The sequence below is a fragment of the Corvus moneduloides genome, chromosome 4 (assembly GCF_009650955.1).
Source record: "Corvus moneduloides isolate bCorMon1 chromosome 4, bCorMon1.pri, whole genome shotgun sequence".
NCBI lineage: Eukaryota > Metazoa > Chordata > Aves > Passeriformes > Corvidae > Corvus > Corvus moneduloides.
The window spans coordinates 34,568,557-34,594,098 of record NC_045479.1 but is presented as its reverse complement, the minus strand read 5'-3'; the positions used below and the strand labels follow the sequence as shown (position 1 = coordinate 34,594,098).

The window sequence follows — 25,542 nt, the reverse complement described above, 5'->3', positions numbered from 1 at the left end:
GGTAGTTTGAAGTACAAGATTACATTATCTGAAACTTACTAAAATTGTACATGTACTTTTATCCTGTAAGCACAAATTATACCTTTGAAAAAAAGCTGTTCTTTCAAAACATGGCCACTCTTAGTTCTAATTTTAAAAAAAGTAAGTTTTCCAATTAGGTTTCTGTCTTTTTACAACCACGTTCAAAATTAGTATAATTTAGAAACTGAATAAAAATGATGCAACAATGGTCAATGTGAGGGGGTTTTTTATACATATAATACATGAGAGATGTAGGTTTTAGGCTATTTAAGACCTTTTTCCTTTAAAAAAAACGAATGAACTGCCTCATTGTCTTCAGCTTCACTTTGCAGGAGACAGGAGACAGCTTACAACAAGAAAAGCGTATGTGCAATCTACAAAGGCAATTTGTTCATTATTGACTGAATGCAGTTGTATGACTCAATTTTCCTGCAATGTTTCTACCAGCTGAGTGACCCTGAACAAAGAAAGAAAAAATTATCTAAAATGGGTTGTCTCCTCACTCCTTGATGCAATTGCTCCTCAGTCCTAAGAAATGAAGATTAACTTTGGCAAAACACTTTTAAGTTTTTTATTGAAAGTAAGCATGGAAGCAACATCTACCTGTTCGAGATAGGAAAAAAATACATGTTTCTCAGTTTTTCAGAGGAGACAGTAAACCATGAAAGAAAAGAGACATCTTCTATAGGGGACATATAAATAAATGAAGAATTTCATAATTTCAGAAACATTCCTACCAACAAATAGGTTGTGTCAAAAAATAAAAAAAGTAAGCTACTCTGTAGAAATATCAGATTAATTTCTATAACTTTTTACCCTGTTATAGAACACTGCAGAAGTATGAAGCCTTGTTAAATTAAACTTCATGTTATATTTTGAAATGTAAATTGACAGCTTGCTTCAATTAGTTGAAACTAAACTCTACCGAAATGCCGTAAGGCAAGAATTTAGAGACCATCCTATGTGTTATTCTCAATGTACTCCAACCACTTCACTGAAGTTGCAAACCTTTCAGTTACAGTCTGCTCCCTTTCTTTTGCCTCCATGTGCTCAGTAATACTGAACGCCTCCTAGCTACTAAATGACAAAAAAGGCTGTCAGTTCCTACTATGCCCAAAATGTGGAAGGAACTATAAGGTACTGCTTTAGTTCACTGGACTCCAGAGTAACAGAATGTGATAGAATAAGCTTCAAACCATCTCTACACAAAGCTTGATAAGAAATGGCCTTACACAGTTCCAGAAGGTCCTAAAGGCCAATTATCTCTGAAATCCCAAACAGAATATTAATTAGATTTCCTAGCCAAAAAGTTTGTGAATGTCATGGTAGTAGTAGAAAAGACATTAGAATTTGACTCAAAAATAAAGCCACTAATGTCATATGCAGTGTATTAATTACTTTTGGAGACAAGGGCTTAGGAGACCAGACTGCTTAGATGAGAGCTAGCAGAGAAAGCGCCTTAAATAATTTGCTGGAAGTTTCTTACATAAATCAGGTGCAAAATATCTAACTATTGGCAATTTATATGGGTATTTAGGCTGAGTTGTTGTTTTTTTTTCTTTTTTTAAGAGGAAACATTTAATTTAAAACTACAGAACAAGAACTAATTAAATAGAAGCATGCCCTCATTTTTTCTAAATATTTTGCCTTTTAAAAAAGAATTAACAAGATGAAACCACACCATAGTATTCCTTGTTTATTTTCTCGCAAGCTATGAATGGAGGCAAACAACTTTGCCACTGAATAATGATAAATAAAGATGGAACTGGAATGTTTGTGGAAGGCAAAATAATCACCATGTGTTCTTTTATTAAAACAGAAGAGAAATGGACAGATAGATAGGAATTTTTGCACCTACATATGAAATACTGATCAATTTTATATCTCATAAAAAAAAGACAAAAACCCCACATATGTGAACATTGAACATTGTTCTGAAGTAATCATTACCAAAACTGGAGTATGAATGGCTAGCCAGAGTCCTAGCTGCTCTTCTTTCTAAATCATCGTATTTACATAAGGAAGAATTCAGTGAACTAGGCAATGGTAAGTAACAGACCATATTCATGCTCATTTCACTGCTTTGAAATTAAAGTTTAGCAATTAATTGTTTTACTTTCTAATACACCGTTTTTACCTTCTACACTACAGAGCAGATTTTTTTCTGATTTCCTTGACAACAAAAAAACAGAAAAAAAACCCCAAAACTTTCCTTCCATTTCAGCTGCAATGTTTTACTCTAGCTGAAGGTGATTTTTTCTTTTTAAATAGGCAAATTCAAGACAGAAGACTATTTCTAAATTAAAACTATAAACACTGAATTAAGATGTTAAAAAATGTTTCAATGTCTGTAAAGAAATGTCTTTAACTTTTCTAACGGTTTTTTTTCTTAACAAAAACAATAACCCAGTCATGACATGATCAGAAAAATAGGTCTGGCTGTCAAAACAGTAATTTTTAGATAATAATTTCTTTCTTCACAACATGAAGCCTCTGCTACTAATACTGAATCCTGTGTTTTCAAAAAAATTTCTTTTTTCAAAGATGCATTTGTAATAAATGTTTCCAAAATATTCCTCTAAAACTGTGGAATTAAAGACTGGAAACATTTTAAAGCACTTCTCTTCCACGGAAAACCCAATGTATAATAAAAAAATAACGTTTTAAAGAACTAATAACGTTTTATAGTTTGATTATGCAATGACATTAATTTTGTAATTTAAAAAAAAATCGATAGAATCTTTTCTGCAGAAGCACTTGAATTTCAATAAAAGTTCTTGGTTATCAAAACATGCATTATTACCATAAGAACTCCTCCAGCAATGGCAGTTCATCCAAGACTGGGCATGCTCAGGCGTCAGCACTTTATCCATATTCCTTGTAAACCCATTCTTAAGAGTGATTAAAACTGTTCCCTACAAGTGTGTATATTATGACAAAAAATTGCTTTCAGAAGGCACAAGCTGCAGAAGTTTTTTGGGAAAAAGTTCAGACACCCTAGAAAGGAACCTCAAGTCTCCAATAGTTAGAAATACAGATTTTACTAACAGAAATTAAAACAAAGATCCTGAGCGATACTATGGCTAAAACAAATTATATAGCTCTTATTATTACTTTACAGAATTACCACCCTGTCAGAAAAAGAAACATATTACTTATCTTCAGCATGTAGAGCATCCTCCTTTTCAAACCAGAAGATATCACAAACCATTTAAAATTCTGCTGATGTATAACCTTCCATGTGAATATTCTAATAATATCTACTGTGACTTTGACTTATGTCACAGTTCTTCACACATAGCACACTTTATGCTCACAAAATAACTCACTTCTGGAGGACGATGTACATCAATCCTGAGTCACAACTGACTCATGGAAAGGACAAAGGTAGGCAGGTTACTTTCTTACTCAAGGATATGTTCTGTGCAAAAGTGACAACAGAAGAATTTTGTAAGGACAATCTACAATGTGCTCTACTCATCTCAGAAGCAGGGGTGTTAAGAGAACCCCAAAAGTATTTTGCATTCAGTAATACCAATATCTTTCAATTCTTCCTTACTTGGGGAAAACACTTGCATTGATGAGTCCACTAAATTTAACTTAATACTGGATGTGGTCACATCTGTTTCCAGATTTTTAAGTGCGTCTGAATCAGTAGCTTGTAATTAATGAGTATTTTTTCTTATATTTATTTTATTGCTTCCATTCAGACAAGACATTAATGTATAAGACCAGCATGTTTACAAATATCTAAATCCTTTTTTTGTTGTGGCTGATTTTATATATGTTTTAGGTCTTCATGGAGGTGAGGATATCAGCTGGTGATAACCTAAGTGATATCTTCAAAAAAACCCCAAAAAACAAAGTAGAAGAGGCTCAAAAGCAACTAAATCAATTTTGGAACACAAACACTTCTATTTTAGGATTAGCATATAAGATGAAGTTTAAAAGCTGCCCTCAGCTGCAAATGACAGAAGTCTGAGAAAGCATTCTGGAGATCTCAGTACAGGGCTTGTCCTTTTCTACCTCCTTTCATTAAGCCCTTGCTTAATTATTCTTTGTGAGCAGCTGGTATGTGTACACTCTAGAAATAAATTTATGGGGTTATGAACTTGGAAACACTTGCCTTTATGTTATGCCTGAAGTCATTCTCCCATGTCCAGAAAAATCGAATGAAGAATTGTAAAGCTATTCCAGTTCTTAATGTATAGGCCTAGAAAATTTCTGTTTTACATTCCATTCAGTGCCATATGAATACTTTACATTTGTTTAAACAACCAGTGAGAAAGAAGAATTTTCATCTCATCTGGATGTCATCTTTAAAATAGATCTAAAAACATCTGTAAGTGTAAACTCTTTTTATTTTAAACTATGAGTAGAAGAAACACTTTTGTGACTACTTTAAAGGGAGTCTTAGCACATCACTAACACCATGCCAATTAGGTAGCAAGGTTATTTTGAAAAACAAAGAGACATCATGGTGTAGGACTCAAAAGTACAGCACTGGATTAGGACAAGAAGGATTTCATACATTTCATATCTATCTGCTAGAATTCTTCTAGAAGATAAGTACTGTCTGGTTTATTCTGTCCAGGGCAAAAGTGATTCTATTTCTATAACATCTGACAATACAAGTAATAGCCAGCAATAAAGAATTTCTTTTTATGTATCTTCAAACAAAGATCAGAACATTGTTTTTTTTATTACCTTAAATTGCTACTGATCTTGTAATTCTTGCTATCATAGCACTGTAATAATATGCAACTAAGAAACAAAATTATCATGGCTATATTGAAACAGAAAACTATCAGTGTATGGTTCAGATCCAAGCATGACTAAATTAAGAAGAATTTTACCCAGCGGAAACAGTGCAATCAGAAATTTTATGACAAAGTAGACATTTTTGCAAGTCTGATTCAGGTTGAGATCTTGTGTAAACATTTGGTTTTGGAAGTCCTGTTATCAACTTTCAGACTTAAATGTAGGTTCCCAAGTAATCTTCACTGATACTCAGAAAGTATGCAGAGGTTTCTGTTTGCATGGAAATAAAAGCATCTGCCCATGCACGATATTATTTCTGAAGACTTAATCTGAGAATTTATAAAGGCACAGACAAGTTCAATTTGTGAAAAACTGTGCTGCTTCTTGAAAGCATTTTTTGAAATTACAGTTTCAGTAAACAATACCTCCTCAGAGCTGTCCATACCATCCAATATTGAGCCTCTTTAGGGAATATATACAAGATATGTAAGTTACTATTAGATTGTTGAATGTATGCTCCTAACGGCATGCCACAGTTGTGGCAAGAAGTAGTAGTAGTTCACCCTGAAAATCATTAGGACTACAGAAAAATAAATACAGATTTCTTTCTTAATACAGGAGAATTTTAAATTTGTATTACAGCTAAGAGTAGAGTTACATGGAAAAGAAAATGAGATACTGAAGGTAGTTGAATATTCAATAAAAAAGCATAAAGAGATGGGACCAGTCAGTTGATTTACTCTCCACATATACAGGGTTAGAATTTTAAATGTGTTTTGGCTGACAAAGTTTATGCTGGTTTATAGCAGATACAAACAGCAAACCAAATTACAGCAGAGTATCTGGATCTGATATGAATGTGTATCAATTAGTGAACTATAAGAAATCCTTTATCTTAAAATACCCCAATTTTCTTGGAATATTTCTAATATCAAGATTTTACTCCTAATGAAAAATTACTTTAATAGGGGCAATTATTGGTGAACCTAGTGTTCACCAATTCAGAAGTATTGTCTTCTACATGTTTTGATCAAATATATGCAACAATGTGCTTATGCACCAATTATATGAGATAGTAGTCATACTTGACCTTTGAGAAAAGAAAACATTGCAAATGTGTTCAGCATATCTTAATATTGTGGATATTCATTATTTCCAGTGTCAACTTGATGTTATTAAGCAAAGGAAGTAGAAAAACACAAACTTAGTGTATAATCTCCAAATTCCATCTCCAAAACATATTTCCCCAAATAGCAGTTGTATTCATAGTACTAAAGAAAGTGTTTTTGTTTTTTATCCAGGAGATGAAAAAACTTATTTTTTCAATGCAGTATTTGTCTCAGTGTTTAATACCTATAAGGTATTTGTCATTACGACAGGAAAAAAAATACAAAAATCAGAATTTTGCGCTTCATACTCAGATACTCTCATGAGTCTTATTTTGATAGTGACAATGTCTGGAGTACTTTTGATCACAGAATCATAGAACCAATTAGGTTGGAAAAGACCCCTGAGATCAAGTTCAGCTTAAGACCAAACACCACCTTGTCAACCAGACCATGGCACAAAGTGTCAGGTCCAGACTTTTCTTAAACAACTCCAGGGAAGGTGACTCCATGACCTTCCTGAGCAGCCTGTCCTAACGTCTAATCACCCTTACAGTGAGGAAATTCTTCCTGATGTCCAACCTGAACCTCCCAGGCTCAGCTTGAGGCCACTTCCTTTTGTCCTGTCGCTGGTTGCCTGGGAGAAGAGGCTGACCCCCAGCTGGCTACAGCCTCTTTTCAGGTAGTTGGAGAGAGGTCTCTCCCGAGCCTCCTTTTCTCCAGGCTGAACAGCCCCAGCTCCCTCAGCCACTCCTTGTAGGACTTGTGTTCCAGACCCTTCCCCAGCCTGGTTGCCCTTCTCTGGGCATTCTTCAACACCTCAATGCCCTTCTTGCAGAAGGGCCCAGAACCAGACACAGGATTCGAGGTGTGGCCTCACCAGTGCCCAGTACAGGGGAACAATCATTGCCCTGGTCCTGCTGGCCACACTATTGCTGATACAGGCCAGGATGCCACTGGCATTCTTGGCCACCTGGGCACTCGCTGGCTCATGTTCAGCCACTGCTGACCAGCACCCCCAGGTCCCTTTCTGTCCCTTTGCTCAACTTGCTCCTTAACTACTTGCTCTTTAAGGACTGGTTCTATCATTGATTGAAATAAGTGGGAAAACTTCCATACTGATTTTCACCAGCTCTGACTTAGGGCTTCACTTCCTGTGCAGACTGACTCTCACTCTACCCCTTCTTACAGAATTCTGACCCTTTGACACAGAAGTATGGTTTATCTACTTGTGCATTACCTTCTCCTTACTATTCCTTCACTTTATTTATCTCTATGTTCCCTTCTGCTTAGAGTCTCATTACAAAAAAAAAAATCCCATATGTATTACAGCTGGTGATGGGGGGAGCGGCTCTGACCCAGGAAGAGATGACCGGTCCGGGGAGATGGTCCCGAAAGGAATCGCCTTCCCGGGGTCCGGTGTCTTCCCTCAGCTGCTGGCAGGAGGGCCCATGCAGAAGCTGTCAGCTCTTTAGTGATATCAGCTCGTGATTCCAGCTCAGCTCTGCAGGGCAGCCTCCAGGCCAGACCAGAGAGAGAGACGAGAAGGTTCGTGTGGCTGGTTCCGCACAGAGGTAGCTTTATTGTGGGTCCCCTCCAGCGAAGAGGGGAGCCAGGGACAAGAACCCTCTCTCTGACAGGGGCCCATTTGGCTTGCCTTTATAGGGATACAGGGGATCAATAAAGGCCAATGGGTTACAGGGGATCTGGGATGGGAACAGACCAATGGGTTACGATGAAATCTGCATAGTGTCTCCTAAAGGATTGTGGGTTTGTCTTTTCTCGCAGTGACCAAAGTGGTTGCCTTTCCAGGGAGTCCTGCTGGGCGATTGCGAAATCTCTTATCTCAGCAGAGATCCCTCCAGGGCAAGGGCTGGGCATACCCCACACATATGGGAAAAAAAAATCTGTAATTTTGGTTACTTCATGATTTCATATAAACCAACCTACAACAAAGAACTTTACTGTAGGTCCCCAAGATTTATCATTTTCTGTTTTGACAGATGATTGACTGTCATAACAAATTGACTGTCACAGTATAATTGAGATTTTTTTAGATCTCACACATGGTAAAGAATGCAGTTCACCAACAATGATTAAAAGAAAAGAAAACCCCTATAATCTGATACTAAATAGGAAAAAACTTAAAGGACAAGATATACTCAGCAAATGATGATTTGGAACAGATTATTAGCTACATTATACAGAGTAAGTTTACTACTCTACTTGGCCCTTAACTTCTATACATGGAAGTTCAGATTCCTGGGGATCATATGAAAGATGCATATTCATCACCACAAACAAACCTGTTTCTTCAGAGTCAACAGGAAAACTTTGCACACTTCAGTGAGAACCAAATTATCCCTACTTTTGAAATAAAAAACATGCAGCTAATATTTTATGGTTTTGAGCGAATACTCAGTAGTATGGGAAATAATTTGTTAAGGTAGAAAATAGCCTGAATAAGACACTTCTAAAAGCTAATTCGTAAATATTCTCCATTTTAATGCTTTTAATAGAGAACTTAAAAAGAAGAGAATATGTTTCCAAGATTGTTCTTGGATGGTGTCTCAACCTCTACCATCCACTTTCAAGGACATGAGCAAAAAGTAAACTAACAGAGTTAAGCTTTATAAAATTGCACTATTTTTTCCAGCTTTTCCTCGCTCTGTAACAGGATAGAATAGTTCAGCTGGAAGGGACCTACATTAATCATCTAGCCCTACTGCTTGACCACTTCAGGGCTTACCAAGTTAAATCGTGTTGTTGAAGCCATTGTCCAAATGCTTTTTAAACGCTGAGAGGCATTGACTATAGCTGTTATGAAAACTATGGTGTCTATAATTTTGATGGCAACAGTTTCATTTATAGGGACTTGGATAACCATCTGTGCTCTATTCTGTTGACCAGCACCATTATATTTTTTCTCATATTCATTCATATACCTTTGTAAACATTCAGATAATGAGCCATCAATAGTTAATGCAGCAGCTGATGTACCTGGTTCAAGCTAAAATAATTGATATCAATGTTTATGAAGCAGATACAGAGTGAAATGGGAGTACATAGTCTTGTTGATTGCTTCAGGCATTCACCACATGTTCCTCCTCCTCTAAATATTTATGTTTCTGTCTTTTTTCCCCCATATCCCATTATATTCCTCTGCTGGATTGTCACATCAGTCTTCTTCAGTCATTAAGTATTTATCAAGAAGTCCAAAGCTTTTAACAGAAAATCTCGTGCTTATAAATATTTGCAATATGCTACTGAATGCTCAGAACTTCAGCAAGGAAATAAACTCATACTTGAAAATAATTCAAGTTTTTACTTGTGTGTATAATTATACCTATGACTGTGCTCTGTTGGGAATATGATGGCAGTTTAGAAAAAAAAAAAGATAGTCCAGAGAGGACCCAGCTAAAGCATTGTCTGACTTAAACCACAGATACTGTCAGTCTGTCTTTTATCAGATAATATTAGTTAGGAGTCATCCACCAGAATAAAATCGGTATTTAACAATATGAAAACAACTTTCATTCAGTTTTTTGTAAAAAAAAGAACTGCCATGTGCTCTTATGTTGCATATTCTGTTACTGAGGAAGGAAAACCTTAAATCTTTCCTAAACATTTCTTAGGTGTGGCACAACTAATACTTCAGCGCTGCATTGCACTTAAACCATTGCAACTTTATAATGCCAATTTTTCTTTGAATTCCACATGCTCTGTCTCCCCCCTACACATGTAAATCCTGTAAAAACATGTATTTGCATATTTACTCTATTAGAACTAATAGTTACATTTAGTATCAGATTTTTTGCATACATCTCAATATGCTCCCCTCAATATTAATATCTTGAGACAAATAGCTAAGATAATTAGCAAAAAAGCATCATTCCAATTTGTTTATGAAAATGCTTCTTTTATTTAGTAATCTAAACAAATTTTGGCAGTCACAAAGACTTGCTACTTGCACTGGTTTTAGTGGGAACTTCATGGATTCAGAACACCTGAAAATTAACACATTTTTATTTAGTATCCTGCACAACTGTACTCTAGGACAGAGGAAATTTAGAGATGGCAAGAAACACTGGGTCAAGCTTTAGTTTTTGCACATTAATACAGAGTGTCTCACTGGATTTTTGAGACAGAAAACTTGGAACTTTGACCTCAGACACATTTCACTCAGATCTCCATTTCACTGCTTGGAATTCTTTTTAAATTATTCCCTGGAAATGTGAGAAAAACGCATCATCTTCCAAGATAAAAAAAATAGATGGAGAACTTACAGAAATCCTTCACACAAGAGGACGTTTTTAGAATCTCAGAAAAAGTACTGATTATTCATTCAAATATACAGGATGCCATTGGTACTCTATGTTCTTCAGCATAGCCAGAAAGAAATAAATCATGAAAAAAAGCTATCATTCCATCTTCGTCATAGGAGTAAGAGCTGTTTTGAGAACAATACTGTGGGTCAAGCTATTATTTTCACCCAAACAGCAAATGTCCAATCTTAAATAAACAAAGTCTACTTTAATTATTACTATTTAAAAATCTGTGTATTTATTTCTGTTGGGCTATTTTTGTATCTATATATGTATTTGGACGATGCCAGTATTTTGTATTCATGTATTGTATACACACACATCCAAATAGGAAACACAACCTCAGAATATGGCCCTACTGACTAGCTATTGGATCCCTGCACCTTTCTTGTCTCTGGCAGTAAAAAATTCATTGCTCACTGTATTGGAAGAAACTGCAAGGCTATCAACAAAATTCTCTAATCACAATCCTATTAAAGGTTAACATTGATCAAATTACATAAACTGGTTCAATAAAACAAGGTCATTACATTTCCCTCTTTGGATTTTCCTTTCTATCATGCCTCCAGTAAGCATTTCTAAATGAATGTTATCTTATTAGATCAAATAAAACCTTAATGATTACCACAATATTTCTATTACTGATTTTATTACTGAATTATTGTAACTAACAATTACAATTTAGTTGAAATCTATGGGGTACTAGAGGATATCAAAGAATTCATTTTAGTATTGCAGTTCCACATTCCAAACAATTCTACTATCTGTACCCAGAAAAACCAGATTTTTAAATACTGATGACAATATCTGTTGCAGAGAAAAAAAAATTGCGACATCCAAAAGAATTTAAACTTAACCAGGTGTTTCGATCTCCACCACAGAGATTCACTGGAATCACAACATACTCAAACTTGCTGGAAAATGAACAAAATAAGTTCAAAAAAAAAAAAGAAAATAGAGTTCCAAAGGTCTCTCTCAGTATAAATTATTCAGTGATGTCTACCAAAGAATAACATATCTGGACTGCTCTAGTTTTAAAAGGTCTGTTTTAAAGACAGGAGGTTTTATACCCATGCATAGAAGAATTCAAGTCATATCAGTTAAGCTGTTTAAAACCATGCAAACTAGGCACTGTGCTCCAGCCACACCATCCCGAGTTGCAGAAGGCAGAGGCACGGACCACGAGAATGCAGAACCACTCACTGAAGAGTAGCTTTGAGATTATCTACATCATCTAAGGAAACTGAAGGTGCACAAGTCCATGGGACCTGATGAGATGCGTCCAAATGTCCTGAGGGAGCTGGTGGATTAAGTGTCTAAGCCATTACCCACCATATTTGAGAAGTTGTGTCAGCCTTGTGAAGTTCCCATTGACTTGAAAAGCGGAAATGTAACTCTAATTTTTAAGAAGGGTAAAAAAGGAAGATCTAGGGTATTGAAGGCCAGTCAGTTTTACCTCAGTGACCAGCAAGATCATGGAGCAGATCCTTCTGGAAACTATGCTAAGGCACACAGAAAATAATGAGTTGACTGGTGACAGCTAATAGTTCTAAAACAGATACATCATAGGTGCGGATTCCGATGATCAATACATGAAAAGATCTATAGCCATTAAAAAATAAAATTTGCTATCATAAACAATCAGTAAAATCAGAACTTTCTGGTAATGTAATATTGAAGAGACAGTGAACACAAATGGAAACACAGAAGGTTCCTCCTGAACATCAGGAAACACTTTTTAATTTTTACAGTAAGGGTGACTGAGCACTGGCACAGGTTGCCCAGAGAAGCTGTGGAGTCTACCCTCAGATATTCAAAAGCCATCTGGACACAGTCCTGAGCAGCCTGTTCGTAGTAACCCTGCTGCAGCAGACAAGCTAGACAAGGTGACCTCCTGAGGTTCCTTCCAACTTCAACTACTCCGTGAATAACAACTTCTAGATAAATCACTGAGCAAGTACATTATTAATGAAAAAAATAAACTTGACTAGAGAGTGATAACTTATTAACATCTTCATATAAATAATATATTTTATATCTTGAAACTTACTCTTGAAAGGCTAAAAGAAACAATAAAACAGCCAAGACTAGTTCAGAATTGTTTATCAGAGTACATTTATAACTCTTATGATTCTTATGTGTCATTCTAAGTCTTACAGTGACATATAGTGTATTTTTCCAGTTTGTTTACAAGGTAGCTAATCAAGGTGATATTTTCCAGACAATTTAGCTTAGAGAAGATGATGGTTAAATTTGCTTGAGAAAGTTGTAACTGAACATTTTCCTCTTTCTAGCACTCAAAAAGGAGTTGGAGTTCCTAACCTTTTTAGTAGAACACTTTCTCATGCTACAGTAAAAGACTCCAATAAAATAAAAACATACTGTTAAGTATTAAGATCTTATGCTTCCTCATTGCAGTGAAGTTCATTGTATTTAGCAATTTTTTGTCTGGATTTGAGAGTCATGACCTAAATACAATAAATTCCTGTTGTTGGGGAACATGCAGTGCAGATCCAAATACACTTTCCTTAGAGGCTTCTGCTATCAACAGTCAGCTTTCGGAAGAATAAACAATATTACTTATGGACTAGATTCTTGGTATCTCCACAATAAAGTCTGAAATAAAGAACATGGGGTGTTCTGGGTCAAGTTCAGACATTAACCAAAGCTATTATGACATATAATGTCTTTTATACCAGCTCCATCTTGAAAACAGTTTGGGGTTTTCACCATGTCTTTGTCTAAGATGCCATTCCTTCGTAATTCACGACCTTCTTCTGATGAATGATCTATCTTTATTCATGGTACCCTACAATCATTCATTCCTTCATCAACATTATTTTTGGCTTAAAACATTTCTTTCATCTTTACCTGTTCATTCCATTTTCCTGTCTCTCCAAGAAAATCTATGAAATCACACATAGTCCCTCTCAAGTCAGTTTTCCCCAGAAAAAAGAAAACTTTAATTAGTCTTTTCAAGCAGAAGATGTTACTTCCTCTTTCCTCTAGCAGTGTTTTTCTGAATCTCTTCCAATTTGAGGTTGAATCTCAATCACTACTGAGCCAAAACTCAGATAAATAAGGTCCAAACCACCCCTTGGTTTAACTGCATTAATATTTATCTACTTCCAATAGAAATCTCTTACATAACATATTTCAAAATGGCACTTTCCTTTTATTCACACGCACCTCCCACTGGCTGCCTACCACCATTGTAAACCATATATTATCTCTCTTTACTACTGCTACCTAAAAGGTCATACATTTTTTTATTACCTGCTAGATACAAGGCCCTCATCCTTTTCCCATGCAGTATCATTCCACCTCTGTTACTCTTGTTCTTGTATATTATCATATTCCCTTATTTGACTATTCAACTCAATTTTGCGTCATCCAAAATTTCCACTAGCATGCTTCTTCTTATGCTCATTAACAAAAATTGATCTCAAAACACATTATTAGCTACTATTACTCTCCTTCCATCCCCTCAGTCTACTGTAAGTGAAAATTTTTCCTCTCTCTCTTTTATTACTTATCTTACTAATTATTATATTGCTTTTCCTTACACACTCCCCATTTATCAGTAATTTAAATGGGGTGACTTCAAAAGATATCATTTCAGGGATACTTTAGTTCCCTAATTTTAAAAGTCTGGTACCAAAGAGCCACATTGAGTTACTTTGTATAAAGACAATTTTGATAAACCCTTGACATATTTTTAAATTAGCTTTTTGATGTATTATTAAATTTTCCTCCAAATCAAGTTTTAAAGTCTTTCCTGTTATTTCATTTAGTCTAGATGATCTGTAATTGCCTGCTCACTTTTTCTTTCCTTCCTTAAACATAGCTGTTCAGTTACACATAGATGTTCATAATGTTAAGACTGATAATCTAATGGAAATAAAGTTTATTTCAGTGATAGCATGACAACTATATTTCTGTAATTCAAGTTTGAAAGACATAGTTAATTATACATTGTTCGGTTGCAGTGCAGACCAGTATAAAAACTTATAGACATCTACAGTCATTGGCTACAGCATTAAAAGCTGTAACAGCATTAATTAATAACTCAAGTTTCCTATTTAATGTTATTTATTATTTCCCATCAGACAAGATTTTTAAATGGTTGAGTTTTCATGCAGGCTCTTTTTGTTCAGGTTCTATTTATTACAAGTGTAATGATTTTTCCAGAACATGTTTTTCACTGCAAACAGTTAAACAGACAATAAACAAAAACAGGGTCCTAACAAAAATGCTTTGGAATATAATTGTGTCAATACACAGTTTCTACATACAAAGCACTATGTAAGTGCTAAGAAATAATTGAATTTTGAAAACCACTCAAGAGATCAAGAGCTAAAAGCATATACTCTGATAAAGCAAGACTCATCAGATGTCACATTATTACTAAATAATAATTATCATATAGATAGCATATATTTAAGTATTCTCCCCCTAAACTGAGCGAAGAGAGAATTCTTCCTCTCCACTAGGTAGTAAGTCCTAGGAAGTATTTTGTCATAAGGCTGTAACAGTCAGCTAGCAAGGCAAGCTTGCCATTCATAAAACCATAAACCAAAAAATTGCAAAAGTACTGTGTAGAATATCTCAAGTCCAGAAATGAAACTAAATAGGACGGCAGTGATAGAAAAATCATATTCTTGAAAGACTATTACTAGAATGTTTTATTACTAAGCCAGCATTCTGTATTATAAGAACAGATTTCTTCAGAATTTAATAAATACGTGAAGATCTAGATAACATATTTGATGAAAAAAAACCCTGATTCTGCTTTAAAATGTAAGCAGTGTGTCACACAGCTTCTCATATGAGAAACCTACATCTCTCTTAGATACAAGGACAAATGCTACCTGAAACACGCATTCTTAATGGTACGTGGTAGTCCAAAGTGTTCACTTGACAAATCAATTGCTTTTAGGAGGTGTACAGCTGTCATTCAAAAATACATAACACAATATAATTTTAGTCTTTATTCCAGTCAGAAATAAAGACTAAAATCATATTGTGATCCATTTCCTTAGAATTTGTTTCTTTTAGGCTCTATAAGACATTTCTGCTGAATATTATTTTCTTTAGCTAGTCTCCAGTATTTTAGCAGGAGTTCTGCATATACGAGACACAGAAATATTAGGGCTCAGACACCTGCTAGCACTCAATAAAAATACCTCACTATGGGCTCAGTGGAGAGTGCCTCTGCACTAAGCAGCACACTGAATGGGACTCAGACACAAAGCGTCCTCCCTTCTTCAGATTTCCAGCAGTAAATCTTTGAATAAAGGATTTATGCTGTCTTTCACTTATTCTTTTCCACTCTTCTATGGAGAGACACCTGTACAATAGAAGTTCAACTGCCCACAAATAAAGAGAAAAAAGAAAAATAACAACCTTGATTTTACTGTATATGAAGATCATTGGTACTCCTTTTTGTTTGTCCCAAGCCAGCTGCAGGCATTCTTATTGTCTGGAGCTAATGCTCAAGTTGCTAATGCTGTTCTTCAAATGATTACAGTCTCTCCTTCTTATTCAGTACTATCCCAAAATATTTCAATAACCTGCTGAGGTTAGCCCTTAAACAATTACTGTTCCCTACTCCAGAGGGTACCATTTTCCTTTTCTATCTGTAAAAAATGTCATACTCATTTCATTCATCCTTATTACGTCTTTATTCAAACCACACACTGTCTTAATTCCTCCCTGGACCATCATGGTTACAGTCACATTCCCTAGTAAGTGACAGCTGAGAGACACAAAGAAAAAAACATGGAGAAAACCTGAATTTTGATTCATGGTATCTTTCCAACCTCTGGCCACATACTGAGACTGAAATAAGATCTTTCTTTGCTTTTAACTCTATTATATTTTTTTAAATTTTATTGACATATAATATTGAAATATATCACATTAGTATTTTAACTGAAGTAGTGAATTTTGAAGTTCCTAAAAAAGACTAGGACAACTTTAGATAATGAAATTTATATAAATATTTAAACTTAATTGAATTAAAATATTAAGGTAACAGTTGTTTTTGTGGGTTTGTGTAGTATCTTACTTAACCGATATAAGTTAGTTTTATTTGTTGTTTATTAAAACTCTTATCCAGAAAAGTCTCTAGAAAACTTCCTCATTCTTTTTGCTTTATTTCTACCATTAGATCTTTGATTTAAATGATCCTTCACCTGTTGTAAATGCTAGAGCAACAGCCAAAAGAACCAGTAGCTACAGGCCTTCATCTTGCTCTCCTTCAAGTCAACGGAGTTACTCCTACTCTTAACTATGAAAAGAGGTCCCACAGAGGTCAAACCAGGTATTATTAATTCAGTAGGAGTTCTGCAGCTGACATCAATGGGAGCAAAATTTGGACCTCAAGGAATACATACTGATTGGGGTTAAAGTAAGTGGTATTAAGTAAAAAATTGGTGAACCTAAACAAAAAAAAATCTTTATTAATTACATACCTGAGGCAATGCTGAGTTCAGCTGTCGTTGGAGGGAGTCTCTGTCATAGATGACATCCTGTAGGCGTTGCTGTGCCAGTGACAAGCTTTCCTGTGTCTCCCGAAGGGTATCAAGGAGACGGTCCCTTTCATCCAGCATGTTCACCATCAGCTGCTCAAAATGAGAATCCGAGTCCGAGCCACTGCTTTGGGACCCCCGTTGACTCATCGGGGTGTCCTCATTTATCGTTGGCATCACTTCACACATCATTTCTTTAAAAAGAACACAAATCAAGGAACAGCTCTTCAGTAGAGAAAACATTTGAGGATATTTCATAAGAGGAATAAATTCTGTCACATGGACACAGTTAGTAGATTAGTGCATTGTTTCCACTTTCAGACTTGTGCACAATATTAATCAGATGGTCAATAGAGAGGGATTAAATACAGTGACTAATTCCACAGAGCGAAGACTTTGAATGTGCTTCCCAAAACTAAAGAAGACTGATTGGAAGGAGATGGAGGTTTACAGAATATTTTAAATTAATAGTTTTGCAAATAATGCTCGCTTAAAATGACAGAAAATATTCCCCCACCAATTGTAGTCTCCCATATCGTTGCTTTGCTCCCTTCTCTTACTTAATTTCATTGCTGAATTGTTGGTATTGATGTCAATAGCTGCCACTAATTGCCAGATTTTGTCCTCTAGGCAATTCTACAGTACAGCTCAGGCCAACCATTGATCCAGTAACATGCTGCCTTAACAATGCCAGGTGAATCTATTTTTCTATCTAGTTATTCCCATCCTCAGGGGAAATTATTCTCCAGTGAGCTTGTTCAGTAAGAGGTCAAGAACTAGTAACTCTGCTAATTACATCCCTGTGATATCTTGTGCAAATTGAATTACCAGGAACAGAATCACTGTTGTTTGTTCCTTAAATCTGCCCTGAGAAGATCAAATAACATCACCTCGTCCCAAGCTTCAGTTACAAAGCCTCTAATGGAAATCTCAAACCCCCAGTTTGCATACAGGGGGAGCATACAGGGAGAAGCTTTGGGAATCCTTGGGAGAGCTTGCTGATATTAACTGCTTTGTCCACTGTCCTGAGGGATCTTGAGATGTGGGACACCAGCCAGAAGAGCCCCTGTCTTGCCTCTAGGAACCTTTTTCAACAGCATGTAAGTACATTACATTCAGCGAGTGGCCATCACCAGTCCCTACTCAGCTCCCACCTGTGGCCAACCAGTTTGGGATGGTCAAGTTCACAGCGAGCAAAGGGATAATTAAAAATTTCCAAGGACATCTGCCACCTTCTCAGTTCAATCATAACTTTTTGGTATGCAGCAGGTGGCCCGAGACCATGGTCTCTGCATGCCCATTCTTCAAGACCAAAGTAAACAATTTGGATTGTCACTAAACCTTTCCCACCTCACAATCATCAACATCTCATGAGTCACACTTCTTGTCCCAGAGGATTCTCATCAGTGAAACTTTTGTCATTCAAGAAATTGCTTCCAATGTCCTACACATGCAGATCAGGTTTCTGGTGTGAAGGGCACAGCATTTGCTACCCCTTCACACAGGCTGTGGCAAAGTGAGAGCGGTGCAATTTTGCAGGAACGCTGGTGAGTGTGTGGGAACAGGTAGGGAAACGTCTGTGTGGACAGCTGTTGCTATCCCAGCACCTTGCATTCAAACTAGATAAGAAATCTCCTCTTAAAGTCATTATGGGGATGTGGGTAGCCATATATGTAAGCGGTTGTGGGGTAGCAAGGGAATCGAGTTGAATGCTCATGGCGCTATTACCACATCTTGTCCCTCTCAGCTGTTGCGTTCAGGGACGGCAGGGGGCTGGCCATGCATTGTTCTTATTTTGAGCGCCTGGACTTCATTATTCTGACAGCACAAGTAACAAACTTGGGCTATGACTAAGACATCAGAGAAGGCAGGGAATGGGTGGGCAACTCCTGATGTAGGCAGTTGCTATTTGGAAGTTTTTTCCCACAGCTCACAGCCTCAGGAGAATCTTTAAAAGGTACAGCAGTTGTTGCAGTCCGCCTGGTGATGTACATCGCATTCTGGAAGTTCGGAGATCAATGCCATTATTCCATTGGAGCCACAAGCATCCTTTCCCCTCCCCCACCCTGAGAGTGGAGAGAAATACAGAATAGCAGTCTGCTAACCTGAGCCAGATAGATATTCTGTCACACACCAGATAGGGTGTGACAGAAAGGGATGCTTTGTCTTTTGCAACAGAGAGGAGCAAGAAATATGGGAATCCTGGACCATGCCTTCACACAGATCATTTGTGGGGGGACAACAAGGACCCCAAACAACTCTGAAGGAAACCTGGCATCTCAGAGTGCTCCTGGGTCACCAAGCCACAAAAAAAGGAACAAAATTGCAAGCAACTGCAGGTTCGCTGTGGGGCTTCCAAAGAAAAATTTCTTACAGTCTTTCATGAAAGACCTAGTATGCCATGATGTTCAATTAACTATGATTTGTGTCTTCTTGCCTTTAGAAAAACATTCTTTTTGTTTTTCTTTTTTTAAACTTTTATTGGCATTTATCACACTTACACTTGGCAACACATGGGATGCTTTCAATGTCCTGAGGCAGCCACCATTTAACACTGTTCCCAAGCACATGCTGAAGAATAGAGCCACTTCCACAGGACCTTACTACATCTTTTATGAATTTCCTGCTTGATAGCATGAAGGAATAAAAATACTGAGAATATTTGAAGAATTTTTAAATGAAGAAAAAAAAAAGGAAAGAAGGTTTATTGAGAGGGGCTGCAACAAAAGCTAGGGCAGGTAAAGCAGAGAAAGAACTTCACAGAAACAGAGGAAGAGTGTCAGCAAACAGACTGATCAAAGTCTAGTAGTATAAGATTGGAAGCTGAGGACAAATAGAAGGCCATGTATGCATTTGGATCTTTATATAGGAAGTGAATTATGTCACAGAGTTACAAGAGTTCTTGATGTTTCCTGAGCCTTCTGATGGTGAGTGCATGTCAGCACTTGGCTAACCACAGGTTGATGTGGTTCACACATGGGGTCAGGAGATTAAATTTAAGAGTAAGCTCCCAGTTTAGTTATCACTGAAAGGAATTTAGTTTGCATACACCAGAAGCACATAGAGAACCAAGACAACACATGCAGACAGAAAAAAACAGAGGGATTCATATTAAAACATAAAAAAAAAATAGTATTGCTACGATCAATTTGGTCTGATTGCTAATGTGAGTAACTTGAATTATATTTTAAATTTCCAGTAGGGGAAGAGAGCCATTTCTGATTTTCCTTCTATGTAATTTGAATTTTAAACCTAAATTTGGTGATTAAAAACTTCCATCACCCCAACAATTTTTAGTCTGGTTCCATAATATAATCAGCTGAAATATGTCATACAATGAAATTAAAAGGAATCACTCTACCTACCTACTCTTCCCCACTAATCACAGACCATAAATCTGTGTTAAGCTAAAGTATATTTTATACAGGAAGGATTTCAATCATTAAACACTAAAAGTGATGTCTCTAATAAATTAACCAGAATTAGCCATTCTTTCTGTGAAAAATATATGCCTTTTCCAACTGTATTTATAGGGGAGACACAGCCACATTCAATGCTGCAATTCTAAAAGGCTCAAAATAAGGTTATTGGCAGGCCCACTTCTATTACACCTTAGAATTACCATGCCACACATACTTGTGGCTGATCTGTGAATTTACATAACTTTTGAAAAAACTCAGATACCTTTCACTATACATATGCATGAATCAAATTTCATATACACAGGTCAGATGCATTCTGAACTTAATGATATATTCACAGCTCAAGAATAATAGATCCATGCATACATGGCAGGTATTTGTCCCAGGTGCACAGTTCTTACTAAACATGTAGGTATCAATTCTACTCAGAACAGAACTGAACAAGATAAATAATGGACTACCATTTAAGCTTCCTTTTTGTTCTCCATTCTTACTGCTCCAAAAACTGGCTAGGCTCAGAGAGTGTGATTTTTTAAACCATAACTTCTGGATAGACCAAGCACATTCATAAACTGACATCTGGATGTTCCATGTTTTCTAACGGTGTTTATCAGCCTGTCATATGATTGATGGAATATAACCATATGCCCAGGAATGGCCCTAAAAGATCAAAGATCGGAACAAAGACTACCAGCCCTCTGCTCTTTTTAGCTGGTTTTATACGGAGTAATAGGCTCTTAGTTCCTCATTCAACTCTGAATGCACACTGAAAAGCAGATGCATAAACATCTTTGAGTCTGTGCATGTATTTTAATCTCTCCACTTGGTCTGCACATGCCAGCTCCTATGTTCAGATTTTTGTTACCCCGGCATAGTATCCCCTTCCCTAATCAATACATTCCTATCAACTCCTACAAGGCAATTACAGTTACATTTCTTTGATGAGTCCTATTAGTGAAAAAGAATTCAGAGCTGACAGTGACAAAAAAGGGAGAATAAGACAAGCAATGTACATGAAGCATTAGAATCCCTGAAGTTTAAAACAGAAACCTTGAATTGCATTGCTACAACTCTAAATTGCAAAGTAACTTCTCTTACAATTTCAGGTAATGTGACAAAATCTAAGCAAAATTGGAGTGCATAAATATCTGCCTTAAATTTCTGACACTGAGTTAGCACCGAATCTTCTTTTCATTTTCCAAACCTGCAGTGAGCAAACTCATCTTATTTTGCACTCGGCCCAGCATTGGGCAAGGGATTGACACAGATGACTTCCAAAGGTCCCTTCCACACTAAATAATTCCATGGGACAGGAATCAAACAAATCAACCACCAAACAAATCCAAGAACCCAGAAACACAGACTTTGCTTCTTTTCAAAGGAATGATACATGGTGTTGAATTGAGTAAACTCAGGCATCTGTACCCAGCCATAAGGAGGCACCTTTGCAGAGACTGAGTAAATTCCCACTGAAGTATTTTACTAAAGATTTCTTTACCAAGACTTGACACCTCAAATCCTACTTGGTTATACCAGTGGTGCCTAACCATGGATCTGGCAAGCTGCTGCAGCTCATTGTGCAACCAGAAAACTGCAGAGAAGAGGTTGGGGGAAGAATGGAAGTAGAGGGGGAACAGAAAATTAAGACATGGATTGACCATCCTGGTCATCAGGAGAAAGTGAGAAACAGGCCAGGTACCTACAGCAACCCACAAGTGAATGGACAGCCACCTTGCTCTGTCAGGATGTGACTGAATCACTAAATATTTAGGGTTGCAAGGAACCTCTGGAGATTACCTACTCAACCTGAAGGCGTTGAGTGGAACACAGGCATCCAAGAATGAGCACTGACGAAGCTGGAATTTCTTTCCAGTGGGTGTTAAGAACTGCAAGCAGTGGATTAAACACCTCTGTCCCGTATTTTCAAGACCATGGAAGTCCATGAGAACTGAATAAGCTCTCATGTACATCATTTTGTACAATACTTCCCATGCAGCCAGGACTGCAAAGAGGAAGGAGAGGAGAGAACGGGATAAATCAGGTGGCATATTTTTCAACTTAAAGAGGTGACATTAATAGCTGAAGGTGCACTATATACCTCTTTATTCAAAGGAGAGAAGGAAAGCTTGTGTTCTTTACCAGAAAAAGGCTGACTTGCCTGTAGTAATACAACTTAAGTTATTCTTGACTGATCTAAGCCAACAAAAGTATGACTTTTCAAATGTGTTTCTCTTTCTTTAAATAGAAAAATAAAAGCTCCATTGATACTGAACTTAGTACTTCTACAGTACAAAGTTTATCACTTTACGCAGTATCCTGAATGTAAGTAAAGCAATCCCCCAATGAAAGATGCATTAAGTCACCAGCATTTTACTGTTAATACATAATCACTGTTCCTTAGATTCATCCTGAGCCACAGACCAGAAATTACCAATCCCTTGGTTGGTGCCCACAAAGCATCCAACACTTGCAAGGAGTGCAACATACAGTGAACTTGTGTAACACCTGCAACTATCCCAAACCCCCAGAGAGGTTCTGAAGGGGGAGCAGGGTACTGACGAATTCCTGCTTCCCTTGAAATGCATGTAGCACACAAATGCTCCCTAGAAATAGATTTTTAGGCAATGTGGTAACTTTAGAACTCTTCTAATTTGAAACAAAACTGAGTCTCTTATTTTAGTAGTAGTTCTGGACCTGAGTGCTCAGGCATCACAGCCATACACAATGGCAGCTTGAGAAGCAGTACACTAAAGTTCTCTAAACATATTGTCTTTCTTGTCCGTCGTGTAGCTACTTCACCATGTACTACAAAGCCTTTTCCAGGCTGACTGGTTCCTATTTCAGTGTTTTCTCCAGTCATTTGCATGGAATCTAATCCAACAAATTCTTGAATTCATGGAAATTCTGTCATGGACTTCGGTGGGTTTGGATCAGTACAGATGGTTGGAAAAGTCACTAACATAGACAAGCCATCAATCTCCTGTCATTTTACTCCCTCCAAACAAAGGCATAAAGATCACAAATGCCTGTTATGCCATACCAGGAAGCATGCTGGATGTTATGTGACCATTGCCTACAACATTACCAGAAATCATGAACAAGTTGCCCCTCTAAAGACGCAACATTCAACTGGCAAAAACAGCAACTGCTTAAAGTAATCTGTCCTACTAGAGGGGGAAAGAATATGGTTCACTGTCATTACATTAAGATTTTTCAGGCTGTATGCAAAAATGTCGTAGCAAATCTATAGCGTTAGCTGCATTATGGCTCCATCAAGAATGAACTCTGTATTAGCTCAGTTAGGAATTCTGCAGCTCAGTTTAAACATCCAGATAAGGGGAATGGACAAAAATTCCAACACAGAGCACAGGATATGGCCATCCTTGGTTAAGAGTTATATAAAGCTTCTTTTCAGGAGGGACTCCATTAACAAATTAATTGATAGCAACTCTGTTATATTAACTTCTCTCTGATTATGCTGATAGTCATGTATGGATAAGGTATCAAAGTATGTCCTCAATACTGACTTTCTCTAAAACTACCTGAAATTTCTGTGGTAGGTATCCTATAGAGGTGGGAAATGAAAAAGTTGTCTTCCTTCTTCTCACTGGACCCCACCCTATTTGGCATCTTCTGTTATCACAATTGTCCAAGAGTCTTGGAATTATTTATTTAAGTGAATATTGTAACAAACACCTCTGCAATCTCATTTAGCCTGGAAAAAATTTACCAGATGGAGTTCTTTCACTTGGGAAGCTCTGGGAATAAGAAGACAGAAAGCTCCTTGGCTTCTGCCTGACAAAGGCTCTTAGACAAGCATTCATTTTGCTCACCTTGAAGGCCACCACCTTAGATGTGAATCTAATTTTAGTCCCTCACCTTTCTATCCATAACTGGCTTTAAAAGCTTGTTTTCTGTTTACACTGACATTTGATTTGCACACCACAGTTGAGGAGTCATTTCAAGTTACTTGTAATTTTGCTGCAGGAAAAAGAAGTCAAAATCTAACTACCATTTGTTCTAGCCTGTCCACAGTGACATCAGCTTGAAAACTCATTTCATTGGATCGTTCCGGGTATTTTGCATTTACCAGCTATTTTTTCCAAATTGTTTAATAGATATAGTGACTGATAAAACCAGATCTTACTGCAATTATGTCTCTTCAGATGTCCTCAGCAGGATCGCTCTTAGGCAGCACAGTGTAATTCCAATAAGGAAAATCCTTCCTATTGTCTGAGTTGCATTACATGCATATTCCTCCTCCTAGTTAACTCCTTACCTGCCAGTCTCCACTAAACTATGATATCACCTTTAACAGAAGCATCCTGCACTCCTTCCACACAGGAGGGGTGGTCAACGCAGTACCTTAGAAAAAGGACTTATTCCAACTATCTGTTCTTTATGTCATCCCTCTGACCTCCTACCTCCCTTAACCACAACCAAAACAAAGAAGTTGGTTTCACATTTTTTAGTCTGAAATCCCCCAATTCCCATTATAGAAATGCATTTAAATACCACACAAGTACTACAGCAGGAGGCAGACAGCTAGATTTTGCATTTGCACCTCATCCCCGAGGGTTATCGGGGCTAAGGAGGGAATGTCTAACTCAGAAATAGAAGGTTCAGTACCTAGTATCTTTTATTTCGGCGTCTGCTATTTCACTTGATCAATAACAACCGCAGTCTCCACCGGCTTCGAGCGGGGACTCACACAGCCGAGCACTCCTGGACCATCTTCCTAGCAATGGTGACACAGGCGTTGCTCCGAGGAACCCCAAGCCCCCGCACCCGTCCTCCGGCAAGTCTCGCTGCTTGGCACCTCAACATTTTCTTCGGTCACTTCGTCAGCAGCCAAGAGGAGAAGCATCCATGGGAAAAATGGCATATTACAAATTTTGCTTTGGGAAGCAGAGCTCGGTTCAGACCATTGTCGGGAGCAGGAGGGGGGGGAGCGGCTCTTAAAGCTCCAGCAGCCCCTTTCGAGCAACAGCATCCTTGCAGCTGGAGGCAAACGATCAGAGGGGAGGGGGCAGGGCGAAAGCATCTTTCTTTTATTTCTTATCTTTTGTTAACGGTAACCGGCTTCCCTGGTTCTTCGATACCTCCCAGGCTAATTATGCCTGTGTGCGTGACTGAAGTCCACACGCACGCACGACTGCCTGAATGATCAAAAAGCAAACGGGGTTTTCTGCTTTACAGAGAGAAATCCTCTGCCCAAGACTCATCGCTGCCTGGCTGGCACATCGCTGCCCGGCTGGCACCGTGCGGAGCCCGCTGTCAGCCGTACGGAGCCGGGAGCGGGAGAGCCCGGCCGGTCACCCAGGGCACGCGGCCGCGCCCCAGCCTGCGCGCCCCGGGCAGCGCTGCCAGCCCC

The 25,542-nt window shown here is 37.6% G+C and overlaps 1 protein-coding gene across 6 annotated transcripts in view; it reads right to left on the bottom strand.

The window, feature by feature from the left end:
* PPFIA2 (PTPRF interacting protein alpha 2) overlaps window positions 1-25,120 on the bottom strand; it is a 296,305-nt gene extending 271,185 nt beyond the window's left edge. For 5 of the 6 annotated variants that reach the window (XM_032105297.1, XM_032105298.1, XM_032105300.1 and 2 more), the window contains exons 1-2: window positions 24,798-25,115; window positions 16,690-16,940 (exon numbers count right to left, since the gene is read on the bottom strand). In XM_032105297.1, the coding sequence (XP_031961188.1) occupies window positions 16,690-16,938 (249 nt within the window). In that variant the 5' untranslated portion in view covers window positions 16,939-16,940; window positions 24,798-25,115. Of the gene's footprint in view, window positions 1-16,689; window positions 16,941-24,797 lie in introns of all 6 variants that reach the window. The other variant, XM_032105306.1, reaches the window with a different exon arrangement.
* Window positions 25,121-25,542: the final 422 nt, after the last annotated feature.